Genomic DNA, 17,970 nt, shown 5'->3' with positions numbered 1-17,970 from the left:
TTCAGTCTGCATTGCCGTTTTCTTTTCTTTTTTTAACGTAGATTTCGCCTTGAGATATGAACAATAGCAAGATGACTTTTATATGACGCCAGCTTTCGCGCAGATTTTCAACTGAAACCTTTTTACCCAAGATATTTACACGAGAGGATTTGGGCAACTGAAAAAAAAAAATCGGCTTAATATCTAAGATTAAAGTCATCTCTTTTTTCCTCTAAAAGTTGCCATTTTTATTTAAATTGAATCAAAAATGCTTTATTAGTCCCAAAGGAAAGCTAAGTAATTCAATTCAAATTAATTTGAAATCAGAATGATTAAAATCAGAATTCTGACTTTTTTCAGCAGCCCTATTTTGAGCGTGAAAGTGTCAAGACTTTTACACTCACTTTACGTCAACCTATTTTAAGGAAAGGTTAAAAAGTAATAGAAAACTAACAAACACATTTCCAATGTTATTTCACTGTGTCCACCAAACAATTTCTGCAGACATGGTAAGTTTTGTTTCTGCTGAAATGGGAAAAATTATTTTACACTATTGCATTTAGTGTTGTGTTCTAAAATAATTTTCACATTTGTAACTCCATTGGTCTGGTTTTAAACTCTATGTTTACTCTTGTTGTTGTTGTTTTCCTGGGTAACCAAGAACCTATGGTGTCTCAGCTGAAACTGTGAAGTCCAAAAAGCAACAATAGCTCAGTTATGTTTTGAATGAATTGAACTTATCTCATTGTTGTAAAAATAAATAAATAAAAATGCCTGAAACTAAGATCATTCCCGTCTTGCAAACAAACATTTGTAGTTGTTCATGGTTATAAAGGAAATTGAAAAGTATTCTTTATATATATATTTTTTAAAAGTACTACCTGAAACCACAAACCTTAATGTACAGTATTTATCGCCATTTTAAGCACAATGGGTTGCATATCTGTGAATTTGGAGGAAAGTGAGGTATCTTTTTTTTTTTTTTTTTTTTAATCAAATATCTAAAAAGTGTGCATGGATTTGAGGTTATCCCCATTGACTCAAAGTTTCCGGTCTATTTCAAATCTCAATCCACTAGAGGTCTGAATAATTTTGGTCTCAACCACATAGAAAGTAGATTTACACCTCTTACTTTCACTTCTTTTGGTGGACAAATATCACAAATTACAGCTTTTATTTGAACAAAATTTATTTAGCAAAATTCAAATCGTACAAAAATGTATCTCAAACATATTTTAGTATATCTTACACTTCTTTTAAAAAATATCCACATGAATAATAGTTTTACAATTAAAACAATAAATGCAAATTAAACAGAACAGCTCTCAAGGAGGAATTTCGAACAAGAGAAAAACCAAAAGTACATTTAAACTGTTTTCAGCCAGCTGAAACGAGTTATGAAACATTCCTGATGCTTCACCTTATGAGCTTGAATGTAGCTTCAGTATGCAGCGTAAAAGTGGTGCAGTGGTGCCATCTAGTGGCGTAAGTTTGTATCTTAAAACGCTACAATTTTTTTATCCTGATCTGCGCCCCCGGGAGCCCCTGACTGTCTCTAGACTGATGAGGCTTTCTTTTCTTCAGGGAGAGCAGTTGTGGATCGGACACATGCTGCCTTCCAGCACCGAGTGAATTCTCCTTAAACATCTCCTTCCTCTTTACTCGTTTGCATTCTTCTTAAACACCTGCTTGCAGACCTCTCCGTCACAGTACAGCTCCTGAGGTGGAAAATGAGACAGAAATGTTTAGTCAATATGAAACATATAAAATTAAGACAAGTCGAAATTTCTTTGTAATTTCATTCCTACCAGATGGAGCTTATCGCCTTCGACCCAGTGAGCCCAGCCTCGGTTCTTCTTCTCTCCAATCTGCTCACACATTAGTTTATTCCCCTGCCATGTCACTGTCGACTGCGCACACGGAAAACAGGGGGGGGAAAACCGAGAGAGAATAATCAGAATGGGAGCAAAACGTTAGGTCAGCACGTTTCATGCTTTATACAAACACCTGGGAGTGGTGCGTTTACAACATCCATCCTCACCTTGATGTGCCCGTTGTCCAGTCCCTTTGTGAACTCTTCAAACTCTTGACCGATTTTGAAGGAGATGGCGTAGTTTCTGAAGGTGCTGAGAGTTTTGATGATATACTGATCTCCCTGCTGCTCAATCACCTTTCTCAGCTTCAGCCGCAGGGCAATCTTTCTCAAATAAATACTGATACCTGGAATAGTGAAGAAATGTTTTAGGAATGCTTTTGCATACTCTTTGGCCACAGTCTGATAAATACAATAATAACCCTGGTGTAAAATCCCAGCTCAATGTCTCTTTGTATATTTGTGTATTCACAGCACAAACAAATTTTCTATTTTTTTTTATTTTATTTTTTTTTGAAGTTTTCATCCTATGGAGTATGTTTTTAATTCAAACTCACCAAGTGCGCTCATGTAGCCATCGAAGTTGACATTGCTGATCATGTCCCATGTTCCACGCAGACTGGCAGGCATGCTGATTTCTCTTACCTTCCTTCTTTAAGGGTTTACTGGGAGCAAAGTGTGATCTCTGAACTGGTGATCCAATGCAGATGAGCCTTAATATGTGCTGCTTTCAGAAAGTCCCCGTGACACACAGGCAGGTGTGTCATCCCTCCTGTTTCTGTTGAAGTTAAGATCATGTGAGGATGCACGAGGCACTCTCCTCACTCCCACAATAGAAATGGAAAGCAAAGACTTGTTAGACAGGTTGACTGTCAACTGCTTTTTAAGCTAGGCCTCAGGAATTAAAACACAAACAAAAGAAAGAAAAAAACCCCACAGACCTCGTTTTTTTACTGTCAGAGAATTCTACCGATATTTAGCTAAAAAATACAAGAATTTTGTGAATTAATTTGAGTACAATTGAAAATAATGTAAAATATCCAATTCTAATATTATACAAAAGTAATTTAATGTTTTAATTTTTGTTAACAATTAAATTTAAACTGCAGCAAATCTCTCCTGACCTCAAACCAATTTAGGTTACATTGTTATCAATGTCATACTCAAAAAATTAAAGAAACCTGTTTATTATTAATGCGGCACAAATTGCTTAGTCCAACAAAAAGTGTTTGCAGAGACTTTGGCTTGTTAAAAGTGGGAGAGGGAGTCTGGAGTGCATGGAAAATTTCAGTTCTGAGTGAAAATATATGATGAGAAGACAGAGTAAAAGCAGCGTCAGAATCATTCAAGTATATTTTTATTCAATAAAAATTATTTGATAAATTTTTGTACAAAATATCAAATGTATAAAACTGTTTATTTGTAGTTGGACTTTAGCTCAGATGCTTTATTTGACAATGCAAAATGAAACTATAATTATTCAATTACTACAATCTGTGGAGCAGGCGCTACTGAGAGCACCAATAAAATGTGTGACTTGTTTGAAATTCACAGCAAACCGGTTTCTGTTTTTTGTAAACATGTCAATAAACTATCCGCTTGTAGAGGCATCAGAATATTTCTGAAAAGGTGCCAGAACCACATCAGCGTTCTTCTGCTCGCTCTCGGCGCTGTAGAGGCCGTGTTCCTGAATGTAGCGGATGACGCTCTCCGGCAGCAGGTATCTGACGCTTCGGCCTCGACGCAGCGCCCGGCGCACGTGAGTCGCTGAGATATCGTTCGTCACCCATTCATGGACGACTTGGATGTTCTTGCGAAACTCCCACAGCTCGTCTGACTGGTTGATGAACTTGTGTGGGTCGCTGCCGCTGCGGGTGATGCAAACCAGCCCGTACCGACCCACGATCTCAGCGACGTCCTCCTGCTTCCACAGATTGGGGATTCCAAAGGATTCGAGGACGTCTGCCCCACACAGCAGCATCAGCTGAGGGCCATCTGAGGACAGGGACAAGGAGTTCAGCTCTGAAGAGGCTCAGATGGGGCGTAACAACACCTGTTCAAAGATCTATGAGACGACAGCTTCAAAATAAAACTACGATTCTGTAGAATCAAAGACTGAATTTTCCACAGTTCCCAGTCTGTTTCTGGACCAATTTTAAAATAGTTCAGTAAGAATGAACGGCAGATCGATCATTAGATAGATGGATGATTGTAAAACCAATAAATGGATGAATAGACAAAACATGTAGATATTAAGATAGGAAATAAAGTTGGAAAAACAAACGTTTTTCCATACGTTTTGGTTTGCATACTTCTCCATAGCTGGAGAAAAACCTTTTATAAAACCTTCTTTATGCAAGAGTTGAATACTTCCTGTTTCAGACTCTATGAAATGGGATTTATAACACAGTTTCTAAAGTCAGCTTTGTTGCTGACTTTAGAAACTTACCTGTTTCTTTGGAGGTGTTGCCTTACAATAACATCGATAGGTGTGCTTATTGACGTTAAAATAAATAAATACAAATACAAAGTAAATAATACAAAAGTAAATGAAAGATGTTTGGTTTTGGTTTAGTTTTGCTGACAAAGGAAAACACCTTTTAGAAAACCTGTTTACAACCTTTAATACTTTTTAAACATAGTTCAAGTTTAATTAATAATGATAACATTATTATTAATTAATAATAATAATATCATTGTCATAACTCCTGACACTATTTTTCACATGACCAGTTATTGTCTTGCTCTTGCGTGACGCAGTTTTGCTTTAATTTCAAGTGCATCTGTAATTACCACCTTTTTGCCCAGGGGCAATTTTCACGCTGCTTCACTCTGACAATTCACTTTGTTGGTTGTGACTGGCTGTCGTCCAGACCATGAGACAAAGTGCCCACACCCTAAAAGAACTGCATTCCTTCACTTCAGCAGAATGCAGTAAACTGTAAATATGCAAGAACACAACATCTATTTACTTACACTACCTTAGACATATTCATAGCTTACCTCTTTTCCTGTGATGAACTGAACTCGATATATAATTCTCCTCTATACGTCTCTTCTTTGTATACTTGACGGTGTCCACATTGTCCCTGTTATGTTCCCTAGCAAGCAGCTCTTCATAGTGATGCCTGTATGATTAAAGATAAAACAGCTATATAGTCAAAAGCAGCTGTTCAAACCCCTCAATCCATATGTGTTTTAAGACAAAAATCTACATCTGTTATTATTCTATGGAAACATCTTGGAAGTTACAGGCTGGTCTTTTTGATCTATGGGCCAAAAAATATTCGATGAGCAAAAATATTCCCCAGTCGCAATTTCACGAATCCTAAATATCTTGTTCGGCATTGAAGCTAAAATTGAAGGAAATGTTTTATGATTGAATGAAAGAAGCCCTTAGGCCTTGCATTTAGCTTCTATCCTACTTTATATTTACCAAAGGAGAGAGTCAGAATCTCTGAGAAGTAAAAAAAGACAAAAGGATCAGTTAATTATTAATGTCTGTAGAGTGCGCTGCAGCTGCCGTCAAACTATGTAGAAACCAATAAAGTAACAAAAATTTGATACCCGAGTGATCGTGTCTCACTGCTCCAAATGGTAACGAGAACAACTATTCCAGCTTCAAAATGTGTTGAAAATAATGAGTTTTCTTTTGCTCAAGAAGTTTTATTGTAGCAGCTCTGCTCACATATCTGCACTTCCAGGTTCCTGGCCTGGTGTCTCCATATCCCACAGACCTATTATTGCCATCTAGTGGACGAAGCACGTAATAATCACATCGCCCTTTCTTTAATGTACAAATGAAATGAAGGTAACATGTGAAACTGTTTACATGCAACATAACTTCCAACTAATTCTAAGCCTACTGAAAGGTATCAACATTACTCCACATACATTTTGTTACAACATTCCAATTTATTTATTTTTTTTATTTTGCACTTATAAATTCAGTACATCACATTTTCCACTTCCTCAGAACCTTTATTTTAAAATTAGCTTTTTTTTCCCCAAGCAACAAAGCTGATTTTAGAAAATGTGTGATGAATCCCATTTCATAGCGTCTGAAACGGGAAGTGTTCAACTCTTGCATAAAGAAATAATAAAAAGGTCTAAAGTCTGAATAACTCAGATACAATAAAAAGGATATTAAAACTTTGGAAGATTTTACCAAAGTTTCAAATCAAGCCATAGGCACCTGCGTCTAATGTGAATATGCTTAAAGGCTAGTTGTCATCACAGATAGATGTAAAATAGCTAAAACAGAGTGAGGGGATGAAAACAAAAACCAAGAGAAAAATGTTTTGTGAACTTTAAACTCACCGGATAACTTTAGCCGTCTCCACCCAGTCCGACTGCTGGCTCTCCCAGGAGTCCACTGTGATCCAGTCTGAGCTTTCTGTGGCCAGTCTGGCCATCTCCACCCGGTGGCTGGCCTCAATCAAACCCTTCTTCTTATAGGCATCACCCACTGGGGAGATGATTCCTTTTATCACACTGTACTGACCTTACACACAAAGGAGATATAATTTTGGTGTTTAAATCACAGTGGGACTGTGATTTGAGATGAATAAAAAATAGAAACAATAATGAGTTCTGAAGAAATATTGCAAAATTGAAGGTTAGCCTCAATTAGACCAGGTGTCCTTTCCTCCACTTTGCACCAAGTTTAAAAGTGCATTATTTATTACTGTGCAAAATGAAGTAACACAAATGATAATTTATGCAGTTTCCAACTCTTCAAAAACACTTTTTAAGTTTAAAATTAACACCTTAGAACTGCTTAAGGATTTCAGTGCTTGAAGGAGGCCTTCAGCACTAGACAGCATTAAATCCATTTTTAGGATACTTTAATTACAACCTTGTCTTCTGGTCTATAGTAAGTCATGTAAAACGAAAGTGGCCATCCCTTTAAATTCTACAATTGTGGGCATTTTGTATCCATTTAACCTTACTAGGGTGTACTTTCTTTTTAAAATATGCTCGACTGCTTGGAAAGGATCTATGAAGAAATAAGAAAAACCATAATAATTAGTTAAAGATGATGCTGCAGGATTGTTGTATTAGGCAGAAGACAGTAGAAGCACATCACAAATTTCTCCCTTTCTTCACGGGCTCCAAGTTCATTTTAAGATCCAGTTTTGATTAGGTTTGCAAGATTTCACAGGGAAGTTGACAGAAAACTCTTAACAATAAAACAAAGGATGTGATTTTAAATGGCTTCAACCTGTGTCTTCCAGGTGATCTCTGGCCAGTTCAAACATCCTCAGGTGCATGTTAGTGATGGGGTTGAAGGACCCGCAGGCCAGCAGAACCACTTTGGATGTACTGGGGTTCTCCATTACTCATACTGGTGCAGGATTTGCCCTGCAACAAACACAGCAGCTGACATTACTAAGATGTGATTTAACGTAGTCCCTTTAAACCTAGGCACACACACACAAAAACAAACCAAGAGAAAATACTGAAGGTTTGTTATGCTGAGAGGCTAAAATAGCAGAGCTATAACTAGAGCTAACATGTGTTAGTCTCGTTAAAGTTGAAGTTCCCATTGTAATTTAGATTGTTAGCTCTATAAGTTAGTAACGTGGAGGTAACCCAAATTATCTTTAAGAAGACAAACGAAAAATAACAGTTAGTGTTCAAAATAAATAGTACGCTTTCGTACCTATTATAAAATAATGCAGTTTCTGTTTTGCTCTTCTATTAGCGGATGTCAGCTGTTTCCTGTACGTAGCGGACGTCGAGGGCTACGTAAAGATAGACAAATCTGATTGGACAGAATTTACGAGAGCCGCACCCACGTTCTGAAGTTACGTTCATGGTCACAAATGCTCAAGACTTATGCGACTCGAGACAAACAGTAAATAGTCTTTTTACTAAAATAGTCATTTTTTTAATATGGTGTTTTATGCGGTGGTTCTGTTCGCTATTCTATGGTTCTTCCCATTAGCCTGAAGCAAACGTCCTCCGTTCCTACGACTTGTTTATAACTGGTTATTACAAAGACAATTCACGGTGAGATTCTGTGCTTTAGCATGCTAGCTTGCTGTTAATGTCAATGTTTATCTGAGCCTTCGGATTTATTGTGTAAAATAATCAGGAATAGTGACCAAAGATAGTAACCACGGTGAATACAGGCTTCACCAAACATCCATTTTTGTCTGTTTGGGACTTACTGATTAATGCCAGCCAGTCTGTTGCTTGTTAATTTGCTTCCTTAAATCTGTCACCCAGAGTTTGGAAACAGATTTTTAACAGAATGGCATCACGGGGTAAGTCCGAAACCAGCAAACTGAAGCAGAACATGGAGGAACAGCTTGACAGGCTGATGCAGCAGCTTCAGGACCTGGAGGAATGCAGGTGCACTATAAACCAATCAATAAACTCATTAACCTCTACTTTTATCTACTATAAGGTCCTTATCATTTCTTTGTTTTGTTTTGTTTTTTTCCTAGAGAGGACTTGGACGAGGAGGAATATGAGGAGACAAAGAAAGAGACACTGGAACAGCTGGAAGAATTCAATGACTCACTGAAGAAAATAATGACAGGAGACATGACACTGGTAGATGAACTTGGTGGGATGCAATTGGTACGGACATTTATTAATAAGTGCTTTCTAAAGCGCAAAAAATAAATGTTAATTTTAATTTGATGAAACAATAACCTAACCCATGCAGTTCTGAACTGAAGAAGCCCTTTGAATAAGTCCAGTCGCCTTTATTCAAGCACTTATATGTCCTGGATGACTGACAATTAACACTAGTATACATAGAAAATACTTTTTATTGTTTTTATTACTTGGTTTTTCTAATGCTGTTGTGGAGATCAATGGCTAGTTTGTAACATTGACAGATCAAATATGACGGAATAATCAAATGAATTAGTTAGGATGAGATTTAACAATTGTTACTTAAAATCATAATATTAGAAGTCAGTATTTCGACTTAGCTGTTCCCTAATTATGAGAAGCTGCAGTATCTGACAATAATGACTCAGATGTTGCATAATTCGCTTTTGGCTACCTAGTTGGTAGAACGTAAAATTATAAGATCCTGTGGTTAAATTCTGAGAATTGAAAATGTATTTCTAAATTTATCCCACTATCTCATTATTATAGTCTTTATCTCCATCAGGCAATCCAAGCTGCCATCAGCCAAGCATTCAAAACCCCCGAGGTGATCCGACTTTTTGCAAAGAAGCAGCCAGGACAGCTCAGGACCCGACTCGCCGAGGTTTGAGTTACACTTTCAAACATGCACCGATCAGTCACAATCTGAGAAATGGTCAGAATGTTTTGTCAATCACCTTCAGCATGTTCAAGGATTGACTGCAGCATTTTCAGAATTGGTTTTGTTCCGTTTTGTCAAATTGTTAAACCTCCGAAACTTTTGCTGCTCAGTTCTCTCCTGGTTTTACCAATAAATGCATCTCTCACCGCTTTGTGTCCTCCAGTGCTGAAGAGCCGATAGACTCCATTGCTCCACCGAACAGCAGACAACCAAAGCCCAGACCAGATCCTTGATTAAATGGCCAAGTCTGTGTCGTTATATTGATGTTGGCGTCAAAAAGGCTGTAAAAGACCTAAATTCGGTTTTGAATGTATCCCCTCAAAACCTGCTTGCTCTTTCTTATCGTCATGAACCCATTCCTCTGTCAGTCTTCATGGAGCTTTGTTAGAATCGTTCGTGCCGTTAAATCTTTTGACTGATTAGCGTTTGGCTCACGTCACTCACTGCACCGTGTTTTTCTTTTCCATGGCTCTACCTGAAAATTGTCCGACCTTTGTGTGACATTCTGGGCAGATGGACCGAGACGTGATGGTGGGGAAAATGTCTCGGGAGGTGCACACGCAGCAGAAAATGGAAATCCTCACAGCCCTGAGGAAGCTGGGAGAGAAGGTGACGAACCCCGCGCTGCGCAGTGTGATTCTGTGGCTTCTGCTAATGTTTCCATGCAAAATTCCCGTCGCAGTTTATTTTAGTCGTGTGGCAGCCATGATGTTGACAGACCGATCGATTTTTCTTTTTCTAAAGGGCTGTGACATTGTAGGTGTTTTTTTTCCCCCTCTAACAGCTCATTCCAGAGGATGACACATTCCTGGCTGAAAACGCGACGGCGACTCTGAGTCAGTTTGAAAAAGTCACTGCAAACCTGGGTGAGCAGAAACACTTTATGCAAATCATTATTAACTCATCGTTCGGTTTGTTCAATTACCAACGCTCATCTTGTATTTCTTTCCTTTTCTTTCAGGGTCGGAAGACAAAATTATGGCCTTAGCCAGTTCTGGGGTGAAAACCCAAGCATAGATAGTTTACAAAATTACAGTTATAACTCATTGTTGTTCTTATTTAAAAAAAAAAGAAGCAAAAAAAGAAGTGTGCCAATTAATCAAGTTTTGCAAAAAAAAAAAAATATTTGTGCACTTTTTAGTGTTTCTATAGATGCAAACATTTTTAATAGTATTGTTTTATACTTCTTAACTTTTGTAAATTTCAGTTATTTGTCCAAGTCTGTAAAATTGTAATATAGTCGGTACGAATACACGCAAATGAATGTAGAAGACGACGGCGCTGTGATTTGTAGTGTTGGTTTGTTGTCTGCTGTTTTACAACCTGAAAGTTCATCGAGTCTTAAGGTTTTAATTAAACTGAAGTTGTTTGGATAAAAAATATTGTGATCTTGAGCCTTTATAAAGCTGCCTCAAGGCTTGAGCTTCATCATTCAAGCTAGAATGAAAGTCATTACTTGTTGTCTTTTAATGATTATTTTGTTTGTTATTATTATTTTTAACCGTGGTTAAACACAAGAATTGGGATCACCGGTTTGACTTTATTGTGACAAGAAGAACGTTTAGAGCAATCAAGGTGAGGCAAGTGCAAAGCACGGTGTTGGTAGCATCGTGCTGGGGTCTAGATATTTGCCCAAAGTGGAACAATGAATAAGGAGGATGACTACTATCAAATTTACTTGAAATCAACAGGGAGATGGTTCGAACTTGGAAACAGCTGGTTCAAACAAGAGAATGTTCCTAAAAAACAAATCCAAACTGGATGTGTTTGGGTCGCTTTTCAAAGCTTTTTGAAATGTGATGCCAGGAACCGGGCAAGTTAAATAAACTACCAATTCTACCAAGATCAATAAAATATAGAGTTTCGCCAAAAGTCTTTTAACAGATGCAAAAAGCACATCTATGAGATATTAGTCGCTAATGGGAACTAATCTAAGAACAGTTGGAGTTGTATACATATTTTTCAGGCGTTACCTGTATGCACAGTTTTGACCCTGTTTGCATTACTGAAAAGCAACAATAACAAACTTACGCACCTATTTCTTGTTTTAAAAAAATAAAAATAAAATCACAGAGCTTGTGTTGTACGATCGTCCCATGCTGGAAAGCTTGGTGTAAATTAATATCCAAAAGGCCCAAGCTCAAAGATTGGTACGTAAACTTCTGACCTGGACTGCGGATCATTTCTGTTGTTTGCTGTAAGAAGCATAAAGTGACTTCTGATTGCACAGAGCCGCTCCTCAACAGGTCCAGTAAAAATGGTCTTTATATCGATCATGTGTGAAGTATTGTGCATTTCAAATTTAAAATTACAAGTATTACAATTTACTTCTAGAAAGTATACCGGTGCATCCTTGATGAATATTGATTGTATTTAGAATAACACTTCTTTTTTTTAAACCGTATATTAAAGTACATTTTAGAAAAAGCTGTTGATCACCTTAATTATAACCAACCTAGTGTTTTTCTGTGGACATTTTAGTGACCAAACTGAGCAAAACTCGCATTTCAGTGCTGGTAGAACAGCATCATTATGTTACAGGAGGACAAAAAAAATATTTGTTGATAAGATATTTGAAAATTAGTTAGACACACAAGCATTACGATGGAATCAATGCATTAAACATCGATTTTTAAAGGTTAGCTGTAGTTACTTCTTGTATTCAGCGGCTGTGGGAGGATAAGTATCATGCGGTAAGGTTCAGTGGGTTTATTTTATTCCTCCTACTGTCTATAACTATGACTGTTAGGTTAATTATCTCTAAATTGACATTATTTATTAGAGTGTGTGTATGTGTGTGTGTGTTGATGTGTGGCCTGTGATGGTTTGGCTTCCTGGCTTTTAGGCATACTCCATAAATCTTCAGTGATGTTCATGTTGGCAGCGTTTAAATTTGATTAACCTGTGATCTTAACTGTGATCTTAAAAACAATGTTGCACAATTTTTACTCAACACCAGAGGGCACTATTGCTCCAGACGTTCTGCATGCAGGGTGTGTTATTCCATCCCAGAAATGCATTTTAAACAGTGGCACAGCTTTTGTAACAACTCAAAGAAAAAAAGAAAAAACAAGGACAGGAGGTGTTTACATCCCATCAGTTCATCCTTTATTTTGTTTAAGAGCGAGCGTCGACTTGGCTACAACCCGCCTTCCGGCTGCTCGGAAAGTCAGAGCGGCTCCAACAAGCAACAAAGGAAGCATCCAACATTTTTATGCAGACATCACAACCGTTTGTCCATTTGAGCAACATCTTAAAGGAAACAGCAAAAAAAAAAAAAAAAAAAATCAAATAAAAAAACAACAATCTGGTCTGGAGGGTGATGGATGTGTGAAACAAGACAATCTCGAGAATCAGTAGTGCGTCACAGACTCCTTTCTCCGTCTCTCCTTTCTCCGTCTCAACCCCACACGGGACATTCACAAACGTGTGGCTCATGCAAAGTTGAATCCTAGTAGGGGCGCTACGGCCTGGCTGCGTTTTATGGCAAGAAGTGACTCGGATTAAGGGGGTTGGAGTCATGGCGGAGGCTTGTGTTAAAAGCATTGCTGACTTTTGAACTGGACTTTGAACTGTCTGACACGATGAAGATGCGAGTTTTGGAGATGGCAGGCCTTACTATGACTGCGTAAACTTCATGCTGCCCTCAGAATCACTTCTCAACAACTCTGGCGATGGGACACGGTAAAAAAAAAAAAAAAAAAAACAGAAAAAAGAAATCACCTTCCACTGTACACAGACAGCAAAATTTATTAGTACGCCCACATTATGCTGCCAAAGCGATTTCTTCATGTACTGTACATCATTTAAAGGTGGATTCAGTACAATATCTATAGAAGATACAATATGGATCTACTTTCTCTACACATCAACAAGGACACATGACATCTAATGTAGAATGTTTGTAGTTTCAATAAAACTAGCGGTGGACTACAGTCACTACAAGCTGAAAAAAAAAACCCATCTTCTCAGCTTTGTGAGAAATCTAGCATCAAACAATAATAATAATAATAATAAAAAATGCCACAAATAAAAGAAAGTGGATAAATGTGTTTTTTTTTCTGTTAGACCTGCTAATTTTGCAACGATTGGCGAAAAGGCACTCCCCACCTCAGCTGGCTCGGACCTGGCCCCGTGCTTTACGTGTCGTCGTGGAAGGGAGACTGGTCGTTAAGCAATTAACTGGAAATTAGAAACAAAAAAAAAAACAACAACAACAAAAAAAAACTCTTTAAAAGAAAGCTCTGTCCCCATAAAGAAAATCACATTTGGCCTCTGAAAACAGACTCATGCAAAAAAAAGAAAAGAAAAATAACCAAAATCAAGCCACAATGCTTTTTGTAAACGCCACTTCTGGGCCATGCAATGCCCCAAATCTGCTAGTGATTAATGCAGCTTTTAGTACCCTCACACTAGAGTAAAGCACAAAGGATCGTCATCTTCTGGTTTTGTAAGACAAATATATTTATATATATATGTATGTACACAACAGTGACGGACAACAGTGTCTGAAAGGAGACAGGCTGGTCACATTTTCCCAATCGATCGTATGAGCCTTTATACTAAACTCCAGCAGGAAAATTAAGTTTACCAAATGTAAACAAATATGTAGGAACAACTCTACCAGTGTGGTTCCATGAACAATAAAGTCTAGTGGTATATTGTGAAAAAAAAGAGAAGTTATTTTTAAAGTGTTTTCCTGCTGAAATGGAGCAAAATGTGTGATGCGGTTTCGGAGCAGGAGAGTAAGTTCAAAATGCACCGAATAAACGTATGATCATTTTAGGATTAAACAGCCGTACTGTGGAGCAAAAATTCCTTTTTCTCTCTGAAAAACAATCCAACCACCACTGGACCTCGGTGGAGGCGCAGAGCAAATCTCCGCTGGTCCAAACTCCTCACTTGTAGGAAGTTCGGGACCTACGTTTCAAAACCTTGCAGCCTCGCTTTCCTGCCGTTTGCAAAAGTACCAAACGTTGTGAAATAAGCGCAGCTGATCTGAAAAATAAAATAACAAAGATTCCTTCTGTACAACAACGAGTTCTACTGGGAACGAAATGAGGTGAACGCCAGGAGTCGAGCATCGCCACCTGTGCAAGCGGAGCAAAGCGTGACGCGTTGATGGGCCAAAAACGCCACGATTTAAGAAATAAGTCATTTATTAAATATTTATGTCTTAATCATTTCAGTAACATTAGACGAAGGAAGTGATTTAGCTGTTATTATTTAAATATTACAAAATGATATAAAGCATAATTAAATGTGGAGATGGTTGATTAATATCTGAATTGACAATGTTAAAAATAGGAAGTCTTTCAGAATTTATTGAAGTATTTCAAAGTCCTGCGGTGGCAATTCCTTTTAAGGCAATAGAACAAATACAATGATAAAAAATAGCTTGGTGTTGGATGTCTAAAAGCATCTGATAGGAAGTCAAATTTTAAAAAATATAAAGAAATTCTGACTCTGCTTCATTGTGATAGGCTGAAACTGTGGTACCGTCCAACCAATCAGAGGTTAGGGAACCTTTTATAACAGGAAGTTATTTCATGATGACAGAAAATCTGAAACAATTAAATAAAATTATAAAATTCTTGTGTGATTTTAATATGTTATGAAATTTAAAATCAATCATTTTCACATTTCATTCTGTAATCAGTAATTTATTGACATTTCTCTTTGCATATCAATCCAAATTTTGCTCATTAAGTCAGTATTGCATAAAAAGATTTGAGAAATGATTTATTCTTCAGATTGTGGCGCTTTTGGTCCTAGATAATAACGGAGCGAAAACCTGTCAAATCATCCTGCTCACGAGAAAAGTGCAGGGACCGGTTTCACTCCTCGCGAAGAAAAAAACCGATCGAAAGAAAACGTCAATAAAACGGACACCACTTTGTCACGAAAACCTCCGCGTAACAGTCCCGGGTTTCTCATCACGAGGCAGACTTTTGGGAAAAGCACGGTGGAACAGCTTCAGCAGAAATTCAGCGACATGCTACAGCCTGCGGTGACACAAATATTCTACATTACATACGGCGTGTTTTTCTTTTCTCTCTTTTTTTTTTTTAAGATATCGAGCCCTGCTGAGCGGGCTTTCACTAAACACATCGACTAATTACATTGTTTTTGTATTTACAAAAAAATCTTTAAAAAGCAATTCATTTCTCTACACGTAAGACTTCCCAAGTTTTCCTCATGCACTAAAACAAGAAAAATGAAAAAGAGAGAGAGAGAGCGAGAAAGAGAGATTGCAGGCTACTTTGATAAAACTGCTCCACTGTGGACTACAATCAAGAAAACCGAAGTCATGGCAAGCGACCCTAAAAGCATTAAGCCAAAGGATACACATCGGGAAATCTGAACGAATCTCCGCGCGACAGCCTGACTGAGAACAGAAAGTGCAGGGCTGGCTTCCTCACACACTCCAGAAGAAAATGTAGGCCAAGTTTTCCCAGGGAATTAAAAAGTATAATAAATAAAAAACATAAAGTAAAAATCAGCAATCCGGTGATGACTACACTACACTGAGTACCACCACGAAGATAACAACAGGAAAGCCTTGACCCTATACGCTGAAGGACTCTTCTATACTTTATTTATTCTTTTGTCGTCGTTATTATTTTTTTTTTACATTTTTTTTTTTTTTTATATATATATTTATATCATGGCTCCTAGACATGAAACTGCATGGAGGGGTGCGTAAAGCGGTGACTGTGGCTTGGTTGTGTGTGTGTGTGTGTGTGTGTGTGTGTGTGTGTGTGTGTCAGAGCATGTGTGGGGGGCTTGGTGTGTCTCAGTAGGTGAGGGTGGAGTCGTCCCACTCCAGCTGCTGCTGTCTGCTGGTCCCCTGCTGGTCTTCTGGCTCACCGCCCTCCTCGTCCTCGCTGCTCTCTGACTCAGCGCTCGTGATGTCGTCTTCCTCCTCCCCGTCCTCGCTCTCTTCCTCCTCTTCCTCCTCCTCCTCGCTGCTGTGTTGGTCCTCATACGTCTGCATCACAGGGTGCAGGAAAAAAGGGGAGGGGCACGTTTGGTTACTAATGCAAAAAAAATAAAATAAATAAAAAAAGAAAGAAAGAAAACGGGCAAGATAGATCCCAAACGTGTTTGTTTGCACATAAAGGTGCTTTGTCTGTGGTCTACATAGCACTGGTAGTTGTTTTCCATCCTTTCTACTAATGATCTCCTCCCATCCTTCAGCTACCATCATCATAAAATGCAGGGTTGGCCTGAAAGCTAATTTGAGATCTTAAAGGAGGAGAGATGGCAAATGAGTACAAAAACGGTAAGATAGCGAATGGATTGCAGCTTTAATAGCGGTTTTCAAGCAACTTGCCCCTCCCTGACTACTAACAGTAGGGTTGCACAGAGTGCTGCTTTCGCGCCGATCACAGATTCAAAATCGTTAAAAAGCCTGACCTTCCGATTCTAATTTTGGCCAATACCAATTTCTTTTGTCTGAATTGTTGCCAAACATAGCAGGAGTTGGAAACGGTGCGGTGGCTATTGATAACTGCAGAGACGTAAATAACCTGGTGGGTGTGTCAGTCAAACGTCTCTCACAGCGGAGCAACAGAGGACAGTAGATTATTTTTAGATTTTTACTGAGGTTAATGGGATCGGTGGATCAGGTTGGCTTCACATGTGAGGATCCACCAATCATCTCCCAAAGTTGAGAAAATCAGGGACGATTTTTTTTAGGGCATTTTACACCCAGTTTTGTTGTAATGTTTAATTGAAAGTGCCGCTGACATCGGGGTGCTTGTAACATTGCAAAACTGATCGCCACTTTTGTGGTGCTGCTTTTTGGGATTTAGCAGCAGTGTAAAAATTTACATTTCATTTTGAATATAGTTGCTTGAAAATCAAGACAAAAAAAGTAAATATTCAGTCATTCGTGGCCAACTATGATTTATGTTATGCATTTATGACACTGTATCATCCAGTCCAAGACATTTCTATTTAATTTAAGACTAGAAAATGATCTTATAGAATGTTCCAACATTTTAAAACCCTTTGTTGATGTTACTAATGCTGTAGAATAGATCAACAAAGAGTAGTCCATAATTGTGAAGAACTTAAAAATCAGTGCATTCGTATTGAGGTGCCCTGGGGCTTTTTAGAGGATGCCTCCAAACGTTTTGCTGATATAGACACTTAAGTTTCCTAAACAGTTCAGCCAGATTGGAGTGAAAGGGGTTGTGAGCATCAATTTTCATCAACACTGTTTTATGGTTAAGCTCCATGCATGTACAGTTGTTGATCTTAGCTTGAGAGTTTCTCATTTTGTTAGTCTGGTACTTTTTTGGTTTTCTGCCTCTCCTGGTCATGAGTTTCTTTGTCTCCTCTTTGCATTCCAGTCATCCTCACGTTGAGCTGTGGTCCGGTTGTCTGTTTTCAAGTTTCTGTGCGTTTAGTTTCTGTTCTGCCGTTTGCGTGGATTACGTTGCCTGCAGCCCCTTTCACAAGACGTGTCCATCGCAAACCCACGCAGCTGTTTTTAAAATGAATGTGTGAGCGATGAAAAGAGGTGACGCGCAGCATCAGTGTCAGCACTTCATATAAAATCTGTCGGGAGTCGGAAACAATTATGGTGGGAGGACTCACAGCAGCCATCTTGTCCTTGGCTAAGCAAGGGCTTCAAATCTGATGATTTCTGAGTTTTATTTTCGGTTAATGATGGCACTCATCAAAATGTAATGCTTACTGGTTTTTGCAATTGTTGACTGCGTGGAGTCGTTTATAACTTTGTATTCTTGTGTTTCCGTGACGTAAAGCGCTCTCGTGTGTAGCTGAAATGTGCTATTGAAGACAGAATGTACAGAAA

The 17,970-nt window shown here is 38.3% G+C and overlaps 4 protein-coding genes across 8 annotated transcripts in view; 1 reads left to right on the top strand and 3 right to left on the bottom strand.

Annotated features, from left to right (window-relative positions):
- Positions 1-860: 860 nt before the first annotated feature.
- On the bottom strand, positions 861-2,619 carry rbp7a (retinol binding protein 7a, cellular). The gene is made up of 4 exons (XM_044122887.1): positions 2,410-2,619; positions 2,021-2,199; positions 1,788-1,889; positions 861-1,697 (listed from the first exon to the last, which is right to left on the bottom strand). The coding sequence occupies exons 1-4, from the start codon at positions 2,480-2,482 to the stop codon at positions 1,638-1,640; spliced, it is 414 nt and encodes a 137-aa protein (XP_043978822.1). The 5' UTR covers positions 2,483-2,619; the 3' UTR covers positions 861-1,637.
- A 574-nt stretch (positions 2,620-3,193) lies between these two features.
- On the bottom strand, positions 3,194-7,604 carry LOC122834434 (nicotinamide/nicotinic acid mononucleotide adenylyltransferase 1-like). Of its 2 annotated transcripts, none has more exons than XM_044122866.1 (5): positions 7,518-7,604; positions 7,077-7,216; positions 6,173-6,356; positions 4,856-4,980; positions 3,194-3,847 (listed from the first exon to the last, which is right to left on the bottom strand). In XM_044122866.1, exons 2-5 carry the CDS (start codon positions 7,189-7,191, stop codon positions 3,444-3,446), a joined length of 828 nt encoding a protein of 275 aa, XP_043978801.1. In that variant the 5' UTR covers positions 7,192-7,216; positions 7,518-7,604; the 3' UTR covers positions 3,194-3,443. The 2 variants fall into 2 exon arrangements, with proteins under 2 accessions (XP_043978801.1, XP_043978809.1); XM_044122874.1 differs by having other exon boundaries at positions 6,173-6,320.
- A 43-nt stretch (positions 7,605-7,647) lies between these two features.
- On the top strand, positions 7,648-10,218 carry lzic (leucine zipper and CTNNBIP1 domain containing). The gene is made up of 7 exons (XM_044122851.1): positions 7,648-7,867; positions 8,087-8,212; positions 8,308-8,443; positions 8,988-9,086; positions 9,657-9,752; positions 9,928-10,009; positions 10,105-10,218. The coding sequence occupies exons 2-7, from the start codon at positions 8,112-8,114 to the stop codon at positions 10,158-10,160; spliced, it is 570 nt and encodes a 189-aa protein (XP_043978786.1). The 5' UTR covers positions 7,648-7,867; positions 8,087-8,111; the 3' UTR covers positions 10,161-10,218.
- A 2,010-nt stretch (positions 10,219-12,228) lies between these two features.
- The window catches only part of clstn1 (calsyntenin 1), a 41,738-nt gene continuing 35,996 nt past the window's right edge, over positions 12,229-17,970 (bottom strand). For all 4 annotated transcript variants that reach the window (XM_044122811.1, XM_044122830.1, XM_044122820.1 and 1 more), the window contains one exon: positions 12,229-16,134. In XM_044122811.1, the coding sequence (XP_043978746.1) occupies positions 15,940-16,134 (195 nt within the window). In that variant the 3' untranslated portion in view covers positions 12,229-15,939. The remainder of the gene's footprint in view (positions 16,135-17,970) is intronic.

This window comes from Gambusia affinis, linkage group LG01, assembly GCF_019740435.1.
Source record: "Gambusia affinis linkage group LG01, SWU_Gaff_1.0, whole genome shotgun sequence".
Taxonomy (NCBI): Eukaryota; Metazoa; Chordata; class Actinopteri; order Cyprinodontiformes; family Poeciliidae; genus Gambusia; species Gambusia affinis.
Note: the sequence above shows the minus strand (reverse complement) of the source record. Positions and strands in the feature narration are given on the sequence as shown.